Below are 24172 nucleotides of genomic sequence, written 5' to 3'. Positions count from 1 at the left end.
ATACAGAAGAAAGGGGAACGCTAATGTACCACTTCGGCGTTAGACCACATTAGTACCACCCACGCTGGTGGTATAGGGTGCAGAGGGCATATTACCTCACTGCACTGGCTTGTGGAGTAGGAGTGAATGGCAGAGTACTAACTTCAATTATTTTGTTGCCTCCTCTTGCTCTCTGTATCCCTCTCTCACCTGCTGGCACCCTGTAGAAGGCAGTGAGGGTGACACCTATGGAACAACCAATACAGAAAATGAATAAATGCTCGCAATTACCAGCAGCAAAGCCATGTGCTGCAGAAAAGAAGAAAAGCTGGCATGCGGTACTAGAAAGATAAACTTTAAGATCCCATCAATGTAATTTACTGGGAAGGGAACAACAATGAACATTGGTCAGTTGGGGTACGTGGGGCACAGATTTGTTTGTTTACGATATCCGGATAGAGATCACTTGGTACCCATGACTCGCCTATGACAAAATGGAGCAGATATGATCGCTGTGTTTGGGTGAAGTTTGATTCTGACCTGTGTCCTCACTTTTCCACTGAGCCCGTGGCAGTACTTAACCAGCCTTGTGGCTCACAAACAGTGGCTAGTGAAGAAAGAAGGGGCTAGAGGAACAGCTGCAAATTCCTGCCAATCACTAAAGCCACTAAGCCCTCAGGAGAGGAATCATTCTCTCTCTGACAACAGTTCACCAACAAGGTCCTCAACCTGCTGCTTCCCAGGAGATTCCAAGGCCCGGCTTTCGTTGACTTCACCTCTGAAGAAAAGCAATTTTCTTTCCCCCCTCAGGTAGTGAGCTTGTAATACAATCTCTGCACTGGTTACGGAGCAGCAGGCGGCTCTGTTCACATCGCTTCCCGGCAGCTCTGCGCGTCTCAACAGCAGCTCGAAAGAGAAGCTTAGCAGTTATTACAGAAACGCTTTGCTCCTCAGGTCTCGTTGGATGGGTTGCGGGCAATGATACCGCAGACGGAGATGTCATCGGACTACTCACAAGGCACATACAACTGTTGAAGTACAATTCAGGGAGATCACTCTGCTCTTGCAAACTCAGGCCTTAGATCATCAACCTCCAAGCTGGCTGCTGTAGCACATCAACCTCCGAGGACATCACCTCCCTCCCCCCGCAGGAGAAGGCTCCAGTCAAGAAGGTAACCAGGGGCAGACAAAGCAAACACTTCCTACTCTTTCAGTACCACAATATATGCCAAGGGCTAGGGTTTCCTGATCACATCAGAACATTTTAAAACCCCATTTACCTAAAACGTGATATGGACCAACACTGAACCAGTTCATGTGTTGCACAGGCCTTGCATTTGAGGGTATACTCCTCAATTCGACCTCAGACTGTAATTGTCAGATGTAACCCTGAAGAGAGCTGACTGGATACAACCAGCAACAGCTTGTATGTATGGGATGAGGGGCCATGCCCCCCACCTTTTTACAAGCAAGATTTTCAGCCACTCTTCTGATTCAGCTCAGGCAGCCAGGCCCTAGATATGCGCTAAATGTGCAGGTGCCTGGCTGCCTCAGCTGAACTTTGTGGGGCTGAAGAAGTCACAGTTCCTGTGGGCTTGACCTCTTCAGCCTGGCAAAGGTGCCTCAAGCTCCCTCCCCCAACTTCTGACAAGGGAGAGCGTCACTGATTGCCTTAGACCTGGGCACGTCATTTTAAGCCCTGAACTGCCTAGGGCCGAGTGTCAGTCACTGACAACTCGTCACAGAGTGGGGTGAGGTCAACAGTCTTATTGACCCCCACCCCACTCTGTGACGAGATTGGGAGCACTGCACTGCCTTCCCTCATTGCCTGATCTTCCCTGTCAGAGCTGCTGCTGTTGAGGTAAGTTTTATGTTTTTTATGTTTGGTGTGTGGGTGCATGTATGAATGTATGTGTATTTGTTAGTAAGTGTTCTGAATGGGTGTGAGTGCATGTGTGAATGAATGGAAGTGGGTGAGGTGTGTGTGTGTGTGTGTGCCCCCCACCACCCGCTCCCTTGAAAAAAATTATCGGCCTCCACTGAAAACAACATTGGCTGATCAAAGTGTGGCGCAAAAGCGGTCTTAACAAACATGAAAACCAGGGTGCACATCAAAGAGTCCCTCTAAGCTACCTAAATATGATGGAGCCTGTGAGCAAAATCCAAAATTCTGCTCACAACAGTATGGCCTGCACTTGTGAATAGGCCCTTGTATAGTTATCTAAAGCCTTCTAGCTGCTTAATGGTACCCATTTGTGATATAGCAAGTGACTACCAGGATGTTCCCTTTCTGATGCTTAATGTCCTTTTATGCATCAATGATGGAATTTGTTTCTTCTACTTACCAGTAGCAAGGCATGTTTTTCTGATGACATCTGCCACGCACTTTTTCACCGAGAGTCCTGGCGTTCTTTGCAACGATAGCCGAACACGTCTCTGAAACCTGACCATAACCCGTCCTCTCATGGCAGCACACATGCCCCTGGGGACATTACATGTTGTACCACTGGATGCACATGTGCTAAAAGGAGGCACGCACACCTCGATGAGAGTCCACTGTTACATTTTCCATTTGCACAAAATATAACAATGTGGGCATTCATGTTGGCGTACCTGCTCGTGGCAGCCGAGATCCACCATAACATTGGATGCACACATATTAGAATATTTCACTCATGTCTGCGCCCCAAATGCATCCCACACTCTAAATGCATCCCCTATGTTCTATTCAGCAACACTGGAATACATTTTTAATGTTGCAAAAATGAGCATTTCACACACACACACCAACAGTGGCGCACTTACCTCTGAGAAGACCCTTGTATTTTGGCAACATCCACGGTGGCAGTAGAATGCTTGCCACCAGTTAGGAGCTCAGAGTTCACCAGCCACTGGGGATCCCTGGATTTTGTGTTCAGAAGATTCACCCCTTTCTTTGCCTTTACCCTGTCAGGAGAAAAGAAGAAAACCTACATCAGGTAAAGTCATGGTACAATCTGCATGTCTCTATCAGCAGTCAGAAGCGGAGGCCCTCACAACTCAGACACCCCCAACCTTTACACGAGGGCTGGGGCAAGGATGTGCCTGGCCACAGGCACCTGTAACCTGGCATTTAAAGTATTATTTTGCTGCTCTGAGAACATTTAAACTTTTTTTCCACAACAGCCTGCCAGTGTTTCGCGGGAACTCAGATAGCTGTCCACAGTCCTCCTCTTGTCATGTGGATCTCGACACCTGCACATTTTGCAGCTGCTATGATAAGGCACCTAGTTATTTTATCTGGTAACCAATAACTTTTTTTTTGTTTTATCACTTTGATAGATTTACTTATTGCTTCTTACAAGTATCTATATTGAGGTTCCATTCTCTGCCTCATGCCTCCTCAGCAATGCCTCAGGAAACATGACTGTTCACATGCTTAGAGCACCCTTCTGAGTCCTGAAGGCTGCCCTTCTATAACGATATCAAAGTAGTACAACAATCTTTTACAGCGCCTTGAAACAATCTTGGTAGCTTGAAGCACTCTACAAAGCACCACACACAGAAGAAACAATTCTCACACCTGTATCCCTTCCCAGAGTGCCAGTTTGTCCGGCGTCACCCCACAGCACCCCTCTTGTTTTCACTAGCCCTCCTCTCTAGCTTCGTGTCCAGCTTCTAATTAGTTTGTTTCTAGCGCATAAAACGCCTTCTCCTATTCAGTTTCCCTTTTCCCTCTCTACCTGATCTTATTTTCTTCCCCTTTCGGCCTTTCATCCCCTCCCATTCACCGATCCTTCCTTCCACGTCACTTCCAGTGCTTTCGGGGCCCATTCCTCCACATCGACTCCATGCTCCCCTCTTTCTCCGTGAGCGCAGACCCCCTCCATGCCTCTCTCCTCCTTCTGGTCTTCTTTTTTCACTTCCCTCCAATCTCCCGCTATCGATCCCCCGTTCTGCCGATGTCACTGGCTTTGGCTCCGCGCGCGCCATGTGCCACGTGCGGTTCCCGAAGGTGTCATGCAATTTACTTTTACACATTTTGAAAATGAAACATGCTGACCTTTTAATCACAGCCAGCCCTTCTCTTTGTGGGATTCATTTCTCCGACAATGGCAGCCTTCCCAGGCTGGGACGCGGTGCCTCACCGAGCTTAGAAACACCAACAATTCAGATACCGATTGCAAATCAATCAATGACCCTCAGAGAGATCACGCATTAACCTGCAACCTTCTCACTCAGATTGCAAAACGTCCAATGCCCCGTGAGAGAGAACAGAATATAGGCTACAATCTTCATCAACAGATCGCAAGATATCCAACGACCCTTCTACATGAGATCACAAATGAATCAATAATGTTCTCCTACAGACCAAAAAATAACCAACAGCCCTGTAAGATCACCACTTAACTTGTACTCTTCTAATATAGATTGCATTATGCTTAATAACCTTGTGGGAGAGGACACGATTTAACCAACAATCTCCCCCTACAGACAGCAAAAGAACCAGCAACCCTCTAAGTGGGATCACAAATTAACCAAGAACTTTCCCCTATATAACAGGAAATAACTAGCAACTCTTTCAGACCTCAAATTAACCCTTAACAGTATCTAAGAGCAGACAAATTACCAAATAGTCATGTGAGAGAAATAAAGAATAAACCATGGCCTAGTCTTACAGCTCAGAAAATAACCAAGCACCCTGTAAACAAGATCATAACTTAACTTACCTTTTCCAATACAACGCAAAATAACCAACAGCTCTTTAAAACCACAAAGTAACCTCTAACTGCAGTCTCTAAAAGATTGCAAAATACCAAACAATCTCATGTGAGAATTATAAAATAAACTCAAAGCCTACTCACATAGCTTACATAGAAACAAAGAGCTTGCTAAGCAAGATAACTAATTTAAACATATTCTTCTCCTCCATGGCACAAAATAACCAACACCATATTAAAAATGATGACAAACTAGCCATCGCCCATCTCAGAAAATGACAACATAATCAGTATCACTGTAGGTTTTTAAAATAACCAACTAACCAGTGCTTAATTTGTAAATAAAAATGTGCCAGTGCCCAAAGCTCTCCCTGAAACTCGCGGCTGCTGTAATTAAATGTGTGAGCACAGAATACTGAGGCAGCGTAGTCCTGAAGCCATCTCGGGCCTCTGTAATCCATTTACAGCCACACCCTGCCCCTTCAGCTCACCCCTGCAGCTTTCTCCCTTTGTGAAGCTTTTTCTTTTTTTCTCTTCTTCCGTCTTTCCCATATGTGTCTTTTGCTTGCAGTAAATGCTTGAGGCAGAAAAATAAGTGCCGGCCCTTAAAAATAAGTGGTGGTGCCCGCACCAGAAACTACAGGCTCAAATTAAGCACTGCAAGTAACACTCCAATATAGTGCTCAAACTTATCATTCCTCTGATACAACGAAATAAAATTAAGAAAAAAAGTCTCCTATATGAAACCAATATGCAAAAACACTGGTGGGTGATGCAACATTAGTCAATCAAGTTCTTTTATGGAACTCAAACTTATCAGTTGTTTCATTGAACCTGCTGAGTCCACACCAAGCTACTAAGCAATCACATGCTGAAGGTAGACCACATGAAACAGGCTATGTCCCCACATGTGCAAAATCAATGTTTTGACATGTGGTCCTTTAACATCTCAAGGCTCATCCTTTTGAAACTTTCTCTGTTGACCCTGTGGCTTGAGGTAAATGTTGGAAAACAAATGAAAGGTCTAAAAACCCACCTCTGCCATCACACACAGTAATAAGCCCATGCATAATTTCACTATTTTTCAGCTTTTTCTTCACTTCCTTATGCCAGCTGCACTGTGTTCATCCTATCTACATTTCCAAGCAAGCACTATGAAGCGCCCAAGTTGAACCATGGAAGTTATACAAAAACTGAAGGTACTAAAAAATATATAAATACATACACACATATTACCTACTGGTGGCTGCCAGTAGATTAGTAATAGTTAGGACCATGTTTCCATAGAAGTGTTTTTTGACTTGCCTATATCTTTGGTGCCGTTTGAGGAATCTTCACGAAATTTTCAAAAAAAGTGTTTGCAAGAATCATGTTGTACATGGGAAGTTTCGGGGTGATCCGTCAAGCTGGGGCTTTTGGTCCAGAAAGAAGACTTTTTGTTGTTTGGTGTAAATGCTTTCAGACGTTTTTGAGAGATTAAAAGAAAACTAAATATAGATCTCTGGAGGGGCGAAGGCTTCACCAGTACTCCCCATCTTGTGCAGAGATCTGACTGTCTGCCAACATTTCAATCAAAAAGTGTTTGCAGTCATTTTGAGACTCGGCTCCAGTTGAGTCTAAAAAAAAAAAAATTCAAAGGGGGCTGCATACTGTTACCCTACCCCTCTAGCCTTGGCGCAGGGGTTTCCCAGGGATCCCCCCCAAAGGCTTTAAAGTATTATTTCTTCAAATCACAGCAAAAATTGCAGCAGATTAGCAAATTTTGCCATGATTTTTTTTTAAAAAGCAAGCATAGTCTCCTGCGCTTGCTTTTATTTTTGCCTCCGGGTGTGCCATGTCCTTGGAGCATTGGGGAGGTGAAAAAAGAAGGGGGGCACACAGGGCTCCCCTCCTATTGCTTTGCTTATATTAGCCCATAGGAACACCACCTACCTGGGGTGATGATGTTAAAATATGGTGAGATCACGCGCCATCTCCCTCATGCAATCGATTAGAATTAAGGGGGGACGTGTTCCCACACCGCCCTGGGGACTTCCACCTCACAGGGGCTGATATGACATGATGAGATGGGTCTGTTTTGGACCCCTACCCAGGGACCACCACCTCCGCGGGGCTAAATTAAAGTTTGGAGGGGGTCACACCGCCCTCCTCATGGAGCCAATAATGGCTCTGGGGACCCCTCCCCCCCCAAGAGCCAGCACCTGCTATGCCCCAGGGAGTTCGAAGGGTGGGTTATAGTTACCTTATGCCGTGAGTTATAGTTACTTGAAATAACTCTAACTATAAATGCTGAATTTCTATGGTGTTGTGCAAGTAAATTCAGAACCAACAGTAACGTCCCTGTAAACTTTTTTTTTCATATATATATATATATATATATATATATATATATATATATATATATATATATTTATATATATATATATATGTATATATATATAAAATAATGAGAAGGCACTCGCTCTAATTGCCAGTGCTTGCAATCACAAAACTTAAACCAACCAATATCACTCTCTTTCTGCAAAAATAACATTTCAATTAGTGCTATAATGAGTTGATGCTATTGTAATATGAAAGATAAACAAACCAACAGCTTGTTTATACTGATTTCAACTTGCTCAGTAACCCAAATCAACAGTGTCTTTTTAATTTACATACTACAAACTCGATCTGCAGCTCATATAATATTTATATATTTTTTAATATACAAAAAATGTGTCAAGAGCATAAGAATCATTCCATGTTTACAGGTTTATCAATAGAGCAACTATCGCCTCTTGCCACAGTTGTCTACTGCTGCTAAGCTGTGATATTAAATCATATGCGATCAATATCTGCCATTTGAACATAGCTGCAGAAGCAAATATTCAATGATTTAAGTCTCCATAACACAACTCCTGTGAAGGCACAGTCTCAGTGTTCAGATAAAGCCATCCCAACACCCAATCTATTGCAATAAGGAGAGAGACCTAGGGCCAAGTCAGCCTTCCTACCGCTAGGTAAATTGAGCAAAAGTACATTGGGTAATATTATTATCTGTTGTTTACAGCACTTAGAAGTGGCAGAAGTAAAGCCTCAATATACAGACAAATTATTACCTACTGGCAATAGCAAGTATATAGTTATAATTAGGACCAGCTTTTCCCATAGATGAAGCATTTTTAGGTCGAGCGTGCAAGCGCTTTGACCTGTTTTAATCTATCTGTGGGCTTTTAACCACACCCCATCACTATCACTCGTTCATAGGCTTGCCTTTCAATAATCCTTTGTTATCATTGGTAAATGCTTTGCATTTGTCTCTCCTTGGGGCAGTTTTGTTATCAACTTGGACACCGACCCTGTTACATGGATTATTGCACGTTTGCCGATTCGTTTGACTGCGAGCAAACTGCTTTTTCCTTTGGTGTCTCTCCTTCGCACTCATGCTCAAGGTCCTTTTAATTGGCTCGCTTATGTCAACTGTTTTTACTTTTCATTTTCAATTTATGTGGCAGGAAAAGTCCAGTTAGGAACTTACACTGCTCATAGCTCTAACTCGAGTAAACACAAGACCCGTTGCATTGCAAAAGCTTGTTGAATTTGCTAATAACTTTGGCACGGTTTGAGGAATATTCATGAAATGTTCAAAACTAGTTTGCCATTCACTTTAGGTGCTGTGTGGCAAATTTCGAGGTGATTCGTTAAGTGGGGGCTGACAAAAAGGGGGGGGGTCCCTGAACACTTTTTCCTCAAACAATGTCTATGGTAATTTTGCAAGTTTTGAACATCAGTACAACCCCAACCGCTGAATGGAATTACACCGTATTTGGCAGAAGGCTAGATCTTAGTCCAGAAAGATCTCTTTATTTGTTATTTGGTGCAAATCTGTTTACTAGCTTTGGGGTTGCAAAAGAGAAAAATATTTGCATTTCTATGGACACAGATCCTTTGTAGATCCACTCATGGGGTTCTGCAGATCCCGATCCAAAAGCAAAGTCATGATTATATTGCCATCCACAACCTGGAAGGAAGCTGTATCTGCCATTTTGCTTCTCAGGTGGGGCACCGGGGAGAAAACATGAATAAAATTAAAATCTCACATAAGGGGTCAGGATAAAAGTATTGTGACCCCATAGGACACATGGAGGAGCCTCCAAGGGACTCCTCATGGGCAAAAATGTCCCAAATACTTTTTTGGGCTGACCCTTGGATCCACACCATCGCTCAGCGTGGCTCCCAGGGTAACTTTGAGATGGATCTGTACCCAATGGAAAAAAACACCCATTCACATACCAAACCCCTGCCGCGCACGGGCAAAGGCTGTGCGCATTCCAGGATTGGGTGCATGCAGGGAGTGGGGGGGCTGGTCGCCGGGCCTAGCCACAGGTGCACAGGGCCCTCACCGGTGGCCTAAGGCCGTTCATGGCGTGGGGTTGCGCGTGCATGTGTCCATAGGCGGTGGTGGTTGTATTAACATATGGTAATCATATTTTTCTTTACATTAAAAAACATGGAAATTCATTGAAAGCACCTAAGGTTACAGGGAGATTATAGTTAGGTTCATGTTTTACAAACACAAAAACACGGAAATTCAGCAGTTCCAGTTATACTTATAGTCATACATATCTGAAGAAACTATAACTCATGCTGTTTAGGCCACAAGATATAGCTTCTTAATGTAAGTATAGCTATAAGGTTAACTACAACTGCTGAATGTCCATGGTTCTGTGTGTATAAAACATGAACCTAACTATAACGTCCCTGTAACCTTTGTTTTTTTCAGTGAATGATTATTATAATCATACCTATACAGCACATAAAAAATGTATGTTTAGCTTAATTTCATTCCCAGGGTGTGGATGATACACCATGGATTTGTAACTCAAGGTTTAAACAAAATGTATTTCCCAACCAAGTCCGCATATTCGGACTGCAACGGGGCCTTCACCAATTTTTTATAACATGGAAACATCAAAGGACCATCTACCTTCTTCTAGTTATTTATTTTGGAAATTGAATTATTTTGTGACAATTCTGCTCCAGTAAATAATATTAAGGAAGCAATACTGAACTCAGATGAGGGAATCTGCCACTATATCCCCCGTCTGTAAGGAAGTCTGAAGAACCAGTGCTTCTTTGACATGACAATAGTGTCACTGTCGCAAAAACTAACATGAAACCATTACCACTGTCATGTTAACACGAGCCAGTGCTTGAACGGATTTGAACTCAAACCCATGCCACTCTAATGAACCTCAGGTGATGACAAGCCCCTCACGATGGAACTCAGGTGAGTCAATGAATCTATGTTAAGCACCTTGTGTGAGCCAATAGCACTCCGATATAGAACTTGTTTGAACCACTGCTTCTCTGATAGGAATCAAAATAAACCAATGCCCCTCTGATATGCACCGTGTATGAATGAATGGCACTGTACTATAGTTAGCGCCTTTAGATTATGGAGCTCACAGAAACCCACACCACTGTAGTATGCACTGTGCCTGAACTAATGCCGGTCTGATTTCATCTCAAATAAACCACTGTCCCTCCTATATGACGCCAAATAACCCAATGCCACTCTGATATGGACTTATATAATCCAATACTGCTTGGATATACACCTCATTTGAATCAATGCCCCTCTAGTATGCACCTGGCATGAACCAAAGCCCCTCTGATATGAACTCACATGAACCAATGGCGGTCCAATATGAATTCAGATACGCACCTAGCATGGGCACTGCCCCTCTGATATGTACTAAAAAAACAATGCTACTCTGCTGTGAACTCAGATAAACCAGTGCCACTCTGATATATACACTGGATGGAATAATGACACTGAATAAAGCATAAAGAGACTCTGCACAGCCTATGTGCTTCATAAAATAGTATAACGTGTCAATATTTGCTTTTCTTTCAAGTTGAAATCAATTCCTCACTAGATGTGCCCTGTTTAAATGTCACTAAGAGCCCTTCTCCTCAAGGACTTGTGCCTCTTGTCCTCTCCTGTCCTCCACGGTAAAGACAGGCACGCACCAATGGCGACCCCAGGCTCTTACACACCCCCTCAACTCTGCTCAATCCATGATCAAAGATCAGACAAAGCTCTGCAGTGGAACTTCACACGAGCACGCACACAGCTCTGTACAATCCGGGGATGCGAAACTCAGCTCCGCACTAGACAGACGGACACATACACACATCCATAGGTAAGCAAATACAAACACTAAACTACACCGAGTAACTCAAAGCAAAGGACAAGTCCACAAGTGAATGACTGAGGCCACACCAGTTTTGTTTGGAGAAAGATATGTTGCAGGGTTATTTGGTAAGGTAATGGGTTAACTCACAGGTGATCCAAGTGCAGCAACTGGCAGTCTGACCTAAGCTGAGTGCCCTCCTGATTAGCCAAAGAGGACCAGGAATACACAAAATCTGGTGCTGAATCTTTGGGGGTTCATCCAGCATCTGGACACCCTAGTCCAGGGAAACAACTCAGGCCAGATAAGGACCATAATCAGGCTTATAGCTGCCTGTATAAGTAATAGGGCGCCATCAATTTCATCCTGCGGCCCTGCTGTAAAAACTCTCCAACCAAGGAGTGTGTGGCTGATGGACAATATCTTGCAATAAATAGTACCTCTTAACAGCATTTATTATGATAACAACCCATAAAGTATCAACTTCATTAACATAGAAATGTTTCAAATACTTGCAGGGCAATGTGCATTATAAAACGCGACACCTGTTACAAATGTCTCCAAACATCCTTTGGGAAGAATGACCATTCTCTCTATTATGGCTGTTGCTAAATGTAAAAGGGACAACCTTGAAAGGGGCACAAGAGAGACACCAGGAAGACAGCATGGCACCAGTTTGTCACCGTAATGCTGGAACAAGCAGTGTGCAAAGTAATGTTTTCATTGTGAAAAACATTCACACTGGCAAGATAGTATACACAATATCATAATTGGGCTGCTTTAGACAGGCCCAGTGTTAGTGTTACAGCAGAATAAGGTTTCACAGGCATTTTGTTGTCACACTACACAGTTTTAAGCGGCAGGACATAGCGATGCAAAGCCTGCACAGGGGAGGTTCTGGTGTAGTGACTCTGCATAAACAAAATACCGGAGAAAAACCATCAAGGCACATACATCTGTCTTACAATGCTCTCTGAGAAATTGGTCTTAGAAGTATTTGCTTTAGGCAGCAGCCTCTGGTTGGACATAAATTATCTGTAAAAGCTGCACACGGTTTAGCTATCTCTCAGTTTTCACACAGGTTGGCAGTGCAGTAGCCAGAAAAATAAAACACCCCTCATTTCGAAGGATATGTGAAATAGAGCTGAGAGACTGAGTCATGTGAGTGAGCCCAGAACTTATTTGGTGTGTGGGGAACTGAAGCTGCCGTCCTTCTTTTTTCCTTTCTGCATTTCTTGATTCTTTTTTCTGTTATTTTTTCCATATACACATCTATCCTTTCTTTATTCTGTCTTTATTTGTCTTTTTCCATCTAACCTTCGCTAAATCCATCTTTTTTTCTTTCTTTTACCCTCCTTTCATCCCTATATCCCTCTATCCCTTCACCCATCATTTTTCCTTCCTTTTCCTACATACATACATCTCTCAATTCTTTCTTTTACTTATCTTTTTCCAAATCTGTCCTTCCTTTCATCATCCATTCATTCATTATCCTCCCCATCCTTTTCTCCATTTACCATCTATCCTTCTATCCTCTCATCCAGTCACCCTTCTTTCCATCCATCCACTTATCTCTGCATCTATCCATCTTCCTTTTCTCCATTTATCTCTCCCAGAAATCCAATGTCCATGGATCCATCTCTCAATCTAGCCTTCTCTCCATCCATCAATCCCTCCCCACCTTCCTTGTGTTCTCTCTTGTTCCATTGGTTCCTCCAACACCTATCTCATAAAACCAACATACTATTTCTCTTTTAGCAGATCCAATTAAAATCAAAGGTACTGTAAACGACAAGTTAAGTATTTTATGTGCCTCTCCACACTTCTTAGATCAAGCTGCTAAAGTGAGGGGTTCATGACGTCCGTGTGAACTAGATACTAAGCTACAGCTTAGGTGACAATGCTTCACCTGAGGCAAAGTGCCAGAACCCATCATTTCTGCTTGATTTCTTCTAAAATTGACACAGAACTTGCATTTCAACATATTTAATGGGTGCCTCAAGCAACCAATAAATATTTTGAAAACCTATACGTGCAGGATATGAGTAGGGTTGTTACATATAAAGTGCAACAAATACCCTAAGGCACCCTGGCACTGAACTGAATAACAGCATCCAGAAAAGATAGAAAGATAATTAATAAAAATTATGAATTTTAATAGCCCTCTCAAACACAGAATGTTGCTCTTTTTTACAAACTTTTTTTTTTGCACAAACTGCTACCAGTGCAACCTATGAGAATCTTGGAGAACCTATCACATTTCCTGAAATGCATGACAAGTCAGACTGCCATATTCTGAATGCCTTGAAGCTTGTAAATAGATCGCTGAAGAATCCCACTGTAACCAGCAATGGCATAATTCAATCTAGAAATTATGGTGGCATCAACAGCACAAGGTTTCAAGTCGCACAGAATACAAAGAAGATTTTTCTTCAAGACCCTCACTTGGAGGTAACAGAAAGACATACCTGCAACAACAGGATGAGGCACATGGAAACAGCATCATTTTAATCATGTGGAACATCATTCTATACAGCACCGGGGCACAGTCCCAGTGTTTAAAACAGGCCTTAAACTCATACGTCTAATATCTAGTAACAGATGCTCTTCAACATGTCTAGAAATCCACTGAGCCACAACTTCTCATCAATTTTAGTGACTGCAGGCAAAAGAAAGATAAGTCTATAGTTTGCGTCTACCCAGGGATCCAAGTTTGACTTTTTAAAAAGGGGTTTGACAATGCCTTTCTTCCATCCACTAGTGACAGTGCAAAATAGAAACAGGCACTAAAGATGAAGCTAAAATCAGGTATAATGAACGCAGATAAAGATATTAGAGTTCTGAACGGCCATGCATCGTTTGGGGAGGGAGTGAGGATGAGTGGAGAATGTTGTTGGCTATCAGAGAGAAGCATGGAATGCTTCCTCCTATGCCATGTCTGAGGGTCAAGAAGGGATAATAAAGGGGGCCCAGGGTACAATGCAGCCATTTACCACAGTGATCTTGCCTACTGGATTTTGTGACTGGTAAAATGAGTTTTGACATTCCTGCACCAAGTAAATCCAAGAGCAAGAACATCAAGCCTCTTATAATTTCGGGTAACAGAAATCCACACTGGAATTTTACTCTGCATACATCCCAATCGGGGCGAGTGCCTTTTGTGGGCACCTTGTAAGTGGGCTGATTAGGCAGAGAAAGTGGGACACCCTGAGACACAAGAAGCAATGAAAAAGAAAACAAAGCCTCCTCTCCCTGGAGCTGTTGGGAATCATATTACCATTTTCTAAAAAAAGTTTACAATAATACTTCCATACTTTGAAAAAAAAAAAAACACAACCATTCGAGAATGGTTAATGCCAACAGTTAGGTGCATCTGGCTGAACAGGAAGGGAGGTGGTCATCAGTTCTGTGAAATTGGCAAACTGACCTACGTACTATTAGATCAGTTCCCAAAATGCGGAATGGTAGTGGATCACAACCTGACCCCCCTCATCAAAATTCATGAGTTAGAAAACAAACTTCAACTCACACAATTGGATGCCATCATAGAGATGGGTGGTGACTTCTGAAGTCAGCAGAATACGACATCTGTGGTCGTATATAAATTAAAAAAAATATATAAACTTTTTTATAAAAATGCAGCTCGTTTTCCTTAAAGGAAACAAGGCTGCGTTTACATTTTTTTTTTTTTTTTACGATTTGAGAGTTGCCAGTGGTGCGCTGGACTGCCTACTACGCAAATATTTTTTTTACATGCATATTTGCAAATCTGTTACTACCCCATCTCTGGAGTCGGTAATTTTTATGTACCATAAAAAATTGCTATTTTGAAGGGGTGCCCTAAACATGTCCGTTTTAAATGGCAATTTTGTATTCCATTCTAAATCCATTTTGTGATTCGATTGTGAATCGGTTACCTGTTACTGAATTGTGAAATGAGTTATGTACACTAAAAAAGCCGTTTTGCGGTCGGAAACCATACGCTTCTTTAAACCGTAGGCTTTGTGACCAAAGTATTGCTCTAAATTTTGCCCAAAATATCTTTCTACATTTTGCCACAAACAATGCAATACCGTGTGCCAAGCAATTTTAAAAGAAGACTTGCATATTCACAGTGCTTTCAGTCGGAAGCTAGGACCTCTTAGCACTATAAATACATATGCGACTATTACCCAGGGCACCAACCAGGATTCACTGGTTACACACACTGACATCTGCAGTGATCGTATGAACTAATTCAGGTTCCCCATCATAAAAGAACGCATTTCCTACGATTATTTGAACTTCCATTTATTTTTCATTGTAGGTGTTTGTTATATTTTATAGGTATTTTCATAAAGGTGACAAGGCAGCAAAATAGATGTCGAATATTTTGGTCATTTTGAGCCACAACTCTGGCCACACCCGTTGCACTCAGGGTCACAGTTGCATATTTTGCATGCACTTCAAACTCCTGATGACCTGCGACATCCGTTAAACGAGGCCCTCGTTGAGGCCGTACCCGCCTCCAGCGCAGTCCGCTTCATGCCGAGGCCACAGGCGCAGTTCTGTCGATGATGCTCAGCCCTGACCCGGAGCATCCTTGGCGCTCCCATATGATGCCTTCAGTGGAATGTGTCAATACTGCCTCGGACGTCGCTTTTCTCGCCGCCTGGGCGGCCCTCTCCTGTGCATATCACTCCTAAAACAGGCGTGCAGCGAAAACAAGCCCGAGGCTCGGAGGGAGAGTCCAAGCAGCGCCGATCAATGGAGGTTAATGAGGTCGCGGCGCTAGGCGGAGCTGCCCGTCTCTGAGACGCTGATTAATTCATGCACTCGGGTGGTGGTTGTCATTAGAAATACAACTTTCAAATGTGTGTGTCCTTGGCGCACGGCGGGACTCGTCAATGGTACCTGGGAGCGACAGCAATCCCTTCTAGACCATTCTCTGTTCTCTTCCACACCGCCGGGTGGCGCTCACTCCCGCTCGGTGCCACTGTCTGTGGCTGGGACAGACGTCCCCGCCCCACGACGCAGAGGCGCTGCTCGGTGCCTCCCCGTCCCTGCGCGGTCCAGTCTCACTCCCCCAGTGTCCCGTGGACAGCGTTGACCCCATGTGCATAAAATACAGTCTCACTCAGACGGTGCAGACTTCCTCCTTCTCTGCACACTGCTCCGTTTCCATCCCACTGTACATACTCCTGTCTCACCCCTACTCAACCTCTCTGCACAGGATACTGTCTCACTCATACGGTGCACGCCTGCAGTACACGATCCGCTATCACTCTTCCAGTACACATCATTCAACGTCAACGCCCTCTGTACACGAGGCAGTCTCGCTCCAACAGCACCCAATGCAGTGACCATCCCCTGGGCACAGTCTCACTCCCACATTAAACACTGCTCGCCTGTCCATCCCGATGGCACATGGTGCAGTGTCTGCACTAAAGTACACACTGCTCTGTGTGCACTGCAGTGTACACCAGTTTCACGCCCACATATGCATTACTCCTTATTGTAATTGTATTTATATAGCGCTTAGTACTTTTCTAGCCCCTTCCTTAACCTTTCCAGTCTCACTCCTTCGGTGCGCATTGGCCTGTGTTCAAGCCATCCGTACACGATTCCATGACAGAGTCTCACTCCGACAGTGCACAGTGCCCGGTGCAAGCTTCATGTGCACACTTAACAGTGTCACTCCTACTGACTCTGACTGCTCAGCAGTGCACTCCCTCCGTAAGTGGTACACTTTTAGTTCTAATGTACGCATTGGTCCGTGTGCATGTCACCTGCACATGCCTCGAACCTCCACATGCATTACTCGGTGACTTCCCTCTATGCAGTCTGTCACATGGTGCACCCTGCTCAATGCACACTCTCTCTGTACAAGATACAGCTTCACACATTGCTCAGTGTCAATCAATCAATCACAGTACCTGTAAAGCGCACTACATACCCGCTAGGGTCTCAAGGCGCTGGGGGGGTGGGGGGTGCTGCTCCTGCTCGAAGAGCCAGGTCTTGAGGTGTCTTCTGAAGGTGAGCAGGTCTTGGGTTTTTCTTAGGTTGATCGGGGGAGAGTTCCAGGTCTTTGCGGCGAGGTAGGAGAAGGATCTTCCGCCGGAGGATGTTCGTTGGATGCGGGGGACGACGGCAAGGGCGAGGTTGGAGGAGCGGAGTTGTCGGGTGGGGGTGTAGAAGCTGAGTCTGCTGTTCAGGTAGGCTGGCCCAGTGTTGTGGAGTGCCTTGTGTGTGTGGATGAGGAGCTTGAAAGTGATCCTCTTGTCGACGGGGAGCCAGTGAAGGTTTCTCAGGTGGGGGGTGATGTGGTTGCGGCGAGGTACGTTGAGGATTAGTCGAGCGGAGGCGTTCTGGATGCGTTGGAGGCGTTGCAGGTGCTTGGACGGGATGCCGGCATAGAATACGTTGCCGTAGTCAAGCCTGCTGCTGACGAGTGTCCACCACATCAGTACATTCTAGTCTCATCCCTACAGTACACATCACCATCTGCACATAATACAGTCTCACTTCAATATTCACATTACTCAGTGTCCACCCCCATCAGTACACTTTCCAGTATTGCTACTATGGTACACATTACTCAGTGTCCACCTCTATTGGTACACTTTCCAGTATTGCTACTAGGGTACACATAACTCAGTGTCCACCTCGTCTTTTTTGAAGCATTCTGTAATGGTTGTATAAAGAAGCAGCTATGCATACAACATGGTTCCTCAAATCATAGGTCTAGACAAGCCAGGAACATTCCTTGTGGTGTCACCAGCAGATGGCATTATGAGCATGTGAGTCCTTCACAGTAAGAAGTTCAAAGAAACATTATGGATTAATAGATGATAAACAGCAACACTCCTGACAGTATAGCCCCGCCAGCTTCCACTGGCTCCATCTCTTATCTCACTGACAGTGAAAAACATAAAATAGAACAAAATAAAACAAAATAAAATATGTCGCCGCAGGTCAGAGGGGAATAACAATAAGGATGCCTGCAATCTATATACTGTACTCAACCCACGATTTGTAGTCTCTCTGTCCAATTCAATAAACTAAACAACCAGTGAGAGACAATGCAATGCTCACACATTACTTCACATCTGGGTGATGATAAGCTAGTTCTGATACAGTCTCATGAGGGATATATTGTATCTCAATCAATCAATCAATCAATCAGGATTCTGATAAAGCGTGACTACTCACCTGTAACGGTCTAAAGGCGCTGGGGAAGGGAGGGAATCTGCGATTTAGTTGAAGAGCCAGGTCTTGAGGTCCTTCCTGAGTTGCTGCAGCAATGGTGATTGCCTGAGGTGCAGATGCAGGGAGTTCCAGGTCTTCACAGCGAGGTAGAAGGATCTACCTCCAACCATGGTCTTGCGGATCTATGGGATGGTGGTAGGGCCAGTTGGGTGCAGCGGAGATGTCTAGTGTAGAAGAAGAGGCGTTGGTTGAGGTATGCAGGTTCGGCATCGTGGAGGGCTTTGTGGGTGTGCATGAGGAGATTGAAGGTAATTATTTTGCTGATAGGTAGCCAGTGAAGGTCTGTCAGGTGGTGTGGCTGTGGTGTTGGATGTTCAAGATATGTCTGTCGGAGGCGTTCTGGATGTTCTGCAGTTTCTTTAATAGTTTCTGGGTGGTGCTGGCATACAGTGTGTTGCCGTAGTCGAGTCTGCTGCTGGTGATCGCATGGGTGACCATTTTCCTGGACTTGGTGGTGATCCACCTGAAGATCTTACGAAGCAGGCAGAGCGTGTGGAAGCAGGAGGATGAAACAGCATTGATTCAGCGGTTCATTAAGAGCAAGGAGTCGAGGATGCTGCTGAGGTTTCGTGCATGGTCCATGGTTGTGGGGGGTGGTTCGGAGCACTGCGGGCCCCTAGGATTCGTCCCAGATAGAGGGGGTGGAGCCAAGGATGAGGACTTCGGTCTTGTCGGAGTTAAGCTTGAGGCAGCTGTCCTTCATTCAGGTGGTGACTGCCTTCTTCCCATTGTAGAAGTTGCTCTCTTGCTCTTGACAGCTGTGGGTTCGTCTGTGAGAGAGAGAATCATCTGGGTGTTATCAGTGTAGCAGACAATGTTGAGTCGATGGCTGCAAGCCGGGCCATGTAGATGCTGAACCGGACGTGGCTCATGGAAGATCCCTGAGAAACTCTGCAGCTGATCTCTGTGGGTTCTGAGTTGAACATTGGAAGTCTGACTCTCTGTGTTCGGCCAGTGAGGAAGGAGCAGATCCATTTTAAGGCTTTGTCACGAATGCCAGTGTCGTGGGGTCTTGCGCAGAGGGTGTGGTGGGAGATGGTGTTGAAGGCAGCTGAGAGGTCCGAGAAGTCCAAGAGGATGAGGGCAAAAGTTTCTCCTCTGTCAAGGAGGGTGCGGACGTCTTCTGTAGTGGCAAGGAGAGTGGTCTTGATGCAGTGGTTGTTTCTGAAGCCCGATTGGGAGAGATCCAGGATGGGGTTTGTTTTGAAAAACTCGGGTGGTTGGGGGTTGGTAGCTTTCTCAATGACTTTGGCTGGGAAGTGGAGCAGCAAGATGGGTCTGTAGTTCTTGAGGTCTGTCGAGTCAGCAGAGGGTTTCATCAGCAGGGGGTTGATCTCTGTGTGCTTCCAGTCTTCCGGGAAGGTGGCAGACCTGATGGAGCAGTTGATGGTACAGCAGAGTTCGAGGGCGATGGCGGTGCCAGCTTTGTTGAAGATGTGGTGAGGGCAGGGATCTGAGGGGCTCTGGAGTGGATGTTCTTCATGATCCTGAGAGTGTCATCAGAGGTGAAGGTGGTCCAGTTGGGCAAAGTCTGTTGGGGTCTGGAGCCAATGGATGCGGTGGTTGGGGGTGGCGTGGGTGGGTCTTGGGTTGTGAAGCTGTCGTAGATCTCCTTGATCTTGCAGGTGGAAGAAGGTGGCGAGGTTGTCGCAGAGGTTTTGAGAGGGGGGAATGTCTGCTGTCTCTGTGTTGGGTTTAGCAAATTCTTTGACTACAGGGAAGAGTTCTTTGCTGTTATGTACGTTGGTGTTGATGCATTCCTATATGGCTGGTTTCTTTGTTGTTCTGATGAGGTGGTGGTGTGCGGTGATGGTGGTTTTAAAGGCTGCATGGTCTGCCACAATTTTGATGCTCCTCCATCTTTTCTTGCACCGTCTGCAGGTGCGTTTGGATTCTTGAAGGGTGGGGGAGAACCAGCTGGCTTTCTTGGAGGGCTGCTTGTCTGAGGATTTCCTGTGGGCATTTGGGTGTTCCAATGTACTTTGCTATGTCCACATATTCCTTCAAGTGTGGGTGATGATAAATCAGCTCAAGTAAAGTCTCCTGGTGGATGCATTCTATCCGTGTACTGCAGAAAGGGAACGATTGAAGGAATGTGATTCGTTTATTGGTTGATCCCTCTCTTGCAACATTTACTTCTTTATCTGTCATTTTCATTGATCAGGAGTGATCAGTAGGCTTGAATGTTGCGATCGATCCTTTAGGAACAAATACCATATCTGTAGAAAAATATCCATTTGGTCTTGTGTCTTGTATCTGAAGAGACCAATCGAAACTTATAGGATACTCCGAATATTTGCCAAATGTTGTGAATATCTGGAAGAGGGAGACAACTGTTGCCTCTTGCTCAACTATATAGTGAAAGATATCATTTGCGTACAAGGAAATCTGCTCATCTCATACCACCACAAGCCTCACTCCAGTGCATGACCCCAGCCCAACAAGCCATAGGCTCCAAAGGGAATAGTATTGGGGATAGCGGGCATCCCTGACATGTCTCTCTCCCCAGTATACATGGATCCAACATGGTCCCATTAGCCTTCACTCTGGCCAGCGGTGCAGGATAGAGCAGCTTTAGCCATGCTGTCTGTTGTGGACCAAATCACATTTATCCAGCACTTCAAACATATATGGCCACTCCACTGAGCCAAATGCCTTGTTGGTATCTAGTCACAAAGCAGGAGATGGCTCCTATACATCTCGCATGTAGATCAAGCAACCAAAGGGAGGCCTGAGGTTAAGTTGAGTGCTCCTGTCAGGCAGATGTACTAATGTGGCCATTCGGAGATTGCGGGGCAAAATCCCATCTGTCCTGGCCCTTTCAAACATTTTTCGGAGAGCAGTAGTTAATTGTCATTTCCTTATAGGGCTCCACTGGCAGCCCATAGGGCCCAGGGTCTTCCCAGCATGGAGTCCCTTTAATGCTTCCCAGAATGTTTTTATTAAATGCAGCCTCTGGCTTATTCCTTCTGTCCCTACACAACCCGGGCAGGCTAACATCCTTTAAAAGGGCTTGTAGTTCATCCTCTCAAGCCCTAGCTTTCATCTAATAGAGGGATGCGTTATTCTCTGCAAATGCCACTGCAGTATGGTAATTTCCTTGGATTATAATACCATATTCCAACCTTAAATCCTGAACCCAACTATTTCCCTGATACCATTTCACTAGCCAGGCTAATAGCCTTCCGGCCTTATTCCTGACATCATAAAGCTTTGTTTGAGTGGCCAGGAAGTGATTCCAGGCTTAGTTTTTCATTGTGTCTTGGTTTCCTGCTAAGCAAGGGGGCTATATGATCATCGTTTCCTGAAATGTACTGCACTTTCAGGCTCAAAATATCCCTCTATACAGGGTCATCCTTCTGCCTTTTGACTTTGTTCTTGGCAGCCAAAAGTGATATTGCTTGTCCACTAATGACTGAGTTATAGGCCTCCTACAGTGTCACTTGTGATTATACTGTATGTCTGTTTTCAGTGAAGTACTCCTCAGTTGCCCCTTTTGATTTCAGCATGAGCTCCCTATCTTTTAATACAAAGGTGTCAAGTCTCCACCCATAGCACAACCTCACCTCCCATCCCCAGAGGTCTACCCACAATGGAGAGTATTCAGATATTCCTCTAGCCATAACGTGAGCACTGTTAAAGCTGCCTATAGTGTCCAGATGTGTGAACAAATAGTTAATATGTTAAATGGTATTGTGGGCCCCTGATTAAAAGGATTATTGCTTACATTCTAGGTGTTGGCCGATCAATCAACCACCAAATCAAAGACATCCATAAATCTTTGCCGCTCTGATCCCTCTCCCATTCCTCCTGATTTTGCCTATCTAGATTTTGCTCACCGCCGTGACTCGCAGCTTTGCAGGAAACATCATCATGTTAATGATTCCCCTGTTTTCTGAATTTATTTTTACCGCTTCAAAGCTGTGTCTCTGTCTTTGCACTAGTAAGGCAAATCTACAGAAGATCCTGATGGTGGCCTTTCAAATTGCAGTTGTCCCTGTTTCCTGGCTGCCTTGTGTTAACACATCCCTATGGTGAAGGCTGAAAATGTAGACTGAGGTTTATCAGAGGGCCCCAGGCCTTGGTGGAGGCATCAGTGCTCTTTATCTTGTCTCCATGTATTAAAAGTTGAATAATCCTTTTAGCTTTAATGTGTTTAGGATCCAATTCATGACAAATAGTTTCACAGTCTGGCCTTCTCCTTTTGGGACTCAATCTAGTCATATGTTGTTCCTCCTGGATCTACTTTTGGAGTCCTCCAGCCTTGTTTGTACTATGGTATTCTCTTTCAGTAGTTTATCTGACACCCCCTTGAGGGTTCTGACTTCTCCCTTAAGCGTAGTTACTGTCTGTTCATTTTGCACAAGTCTCTCACTCACTTTCTGTAATCTTTTCTCAAAAGACTGACCTTCATAATAACAGCTACGATTTTGGACTCCAGCATGCTTTTAGTACCTCAAACTGCTGAAAGAATGTCTCTCAATGTAGACTCTGCTTCTTCTTTGGATCCTGGGATCTCTACCGGCCTACACACTCCCACCTCCATTTCCCCTTCATCCATACCCCAGTGATGCGGGAAGGCATACCTGTCCATCTTTCTCTGTTGGGTTCAGATTCCAGGCTTTGTCTCACTCCATTTCTCCAGTCTCTCTACAAGGTTGTGCTTTCAACCCCTTCATTGGTACTGTCCAGCTGCCACGTATCCTGTTGGTTTATATAGATCATTCATCGTTTCTGGGCCTCAGTGGGTGGGGATTATTTTCCTTTTGTTCTACTTGTGACCGCCAGACCTTCCCTTGTGGTCCCGAACAGAAAAAAATACAATACTTGAGAATGTTAGCTCTATATACAGAGGACATTCTTATGTACTTATACCGATGACCCTAACCAAGGATTTCCACTGGCAATGCCAGCAGGGGCACTGCCCCAGGAAACATGAACGTTTTTCCGACAATGAACAGAGCAGGCGGACCCTCAGTTTCACAGACAGCCTCACTCCTACAGTACACCTCACTTAGCATCCAATCTCTTCTCTTTTCGAAAACGTCTCACTCGTACAGTCAATCAATCAATCAATCATGAAATTTATAAAGCGCGCTACGTACCCGTTAGGATTTCAAGGCGCTGAGGGTGAGGGGGATGGAGGGGGGGGAAGCTGCTATTGGTCGAAGAGCCAGGTCGAGTAGTCTCCTGAAGGTGAGAAGGTCTTGGGTCTGCCGCAGGTGGGTGGGGAGGGTGTTCCAGGTCTTGGCGGCGAGGTAGGAGAAGGATCTGCCGCCGGAGGTCTTGCGTTGAAAGCGGGGAACGATGGCGAGGGAGAGGTTGGCAGAGCGGAGTTGGCGGGAGGGGACTTAGAAGTTGATTCTGTTGTTCAGGTAGGCGGGTCCGGCGTTGTAGAGTGCCTTGTGAGCGTGGGTGAGGAGCTTGAAGGTGATCCTCTTGTCCACGGGGAGCCAGTGGATGTCTTTCAGGTGGTGGGAGATGTGGCATCGGCGGGGTACGTCAAGGATCAGTCGGGCGGAGGCGTTTTGGATGCGTTTAAGTCGTCGGATGTCCTTTGCTGGGATGCCCGTGTAGAGTGCGTTGCCGTAGTCTAGTCTACTGCTGACAAGGGCCTGGGTCACCGTTTTTCTGGTTTCCATCGGGATCCATTTGTAGCAGGCGGAGGGTGTTGTAGCAGGAGGAGGAAACTGCGTTGACCTGCTTGGACATGGTGAGGGCGGAGTCGAGGATGAAGCCGAGGTTGCGTGCGTGGTTGGCTGGCTTAGAAGCGGGTCCCAGTGCAGTGGGCCACCAGGAGTCGTCCCAGGCCGAGGGGGTGCGTCCGAGGATGAGGACTTCCGTCTTGTCGGAGTTCAGCTTCAGGCGGCTGTTTCTCATCCATTCGGTGACGGAATTCAGACCTTCGTGGAGGTTGGCTTTGGCGGTGAGTGGGTCTTTAGTGAGGGAGAGGATGAGCTGGGTGTCGTCGGCGTAGGAGAGAATGTTGAGGTTGTGCTGGCGGGCCAGTTGTGCGAGGGGGGCCATGTAGACGTTGAACAGCGTCGGGCTTAGAGAGGAGCCTTG

General features: G+C 45.3%; 1 protein-coding gene across 1 annotated transcript in view; it reads right to left on the bottom strand.

The window, feature by feature from the left end:
• The window catches only part of TMEM132E (transmembrane protein 132E), an 881764-nt gene that overhangs the window by 220969 nt on the left and 636623 nt on the right, over nucleotides 1-24172 (bottom strand). The window contains exon 3 of the mRNA XM_069226765.1: nucleotides 2785-2925. Within this exon, the coding sequence (XP_069082866.1) occupies nucleotides 2785-2925 (141 nt within the window). The remainder of the gene's footprint in view (nucleotides 1-2784; nucleotides 2926-24172) is intronic.

The sequence above is a fragment of the Pleurodeles waltl genome, chromosome 3_2 (genome assembly GCF_031143425.1).
Source record: "Pleurodeles waltl isolate 20211129_DDA chromosome 3_2, aPleWal1.hap1.20221129, whole genome shotgun sequence".
Classification (NCBI taxonomy): Eukaryota; Metazoa; Chordata; class Amphibia; order Caudata; family Salamandridae; genus Pleurodeles; species Pleurodeles waltl.
Note: the sequence above shows the minus strand (reverse complement) of the source record. Positions and strands in the feature narration are given on the sequence as shown.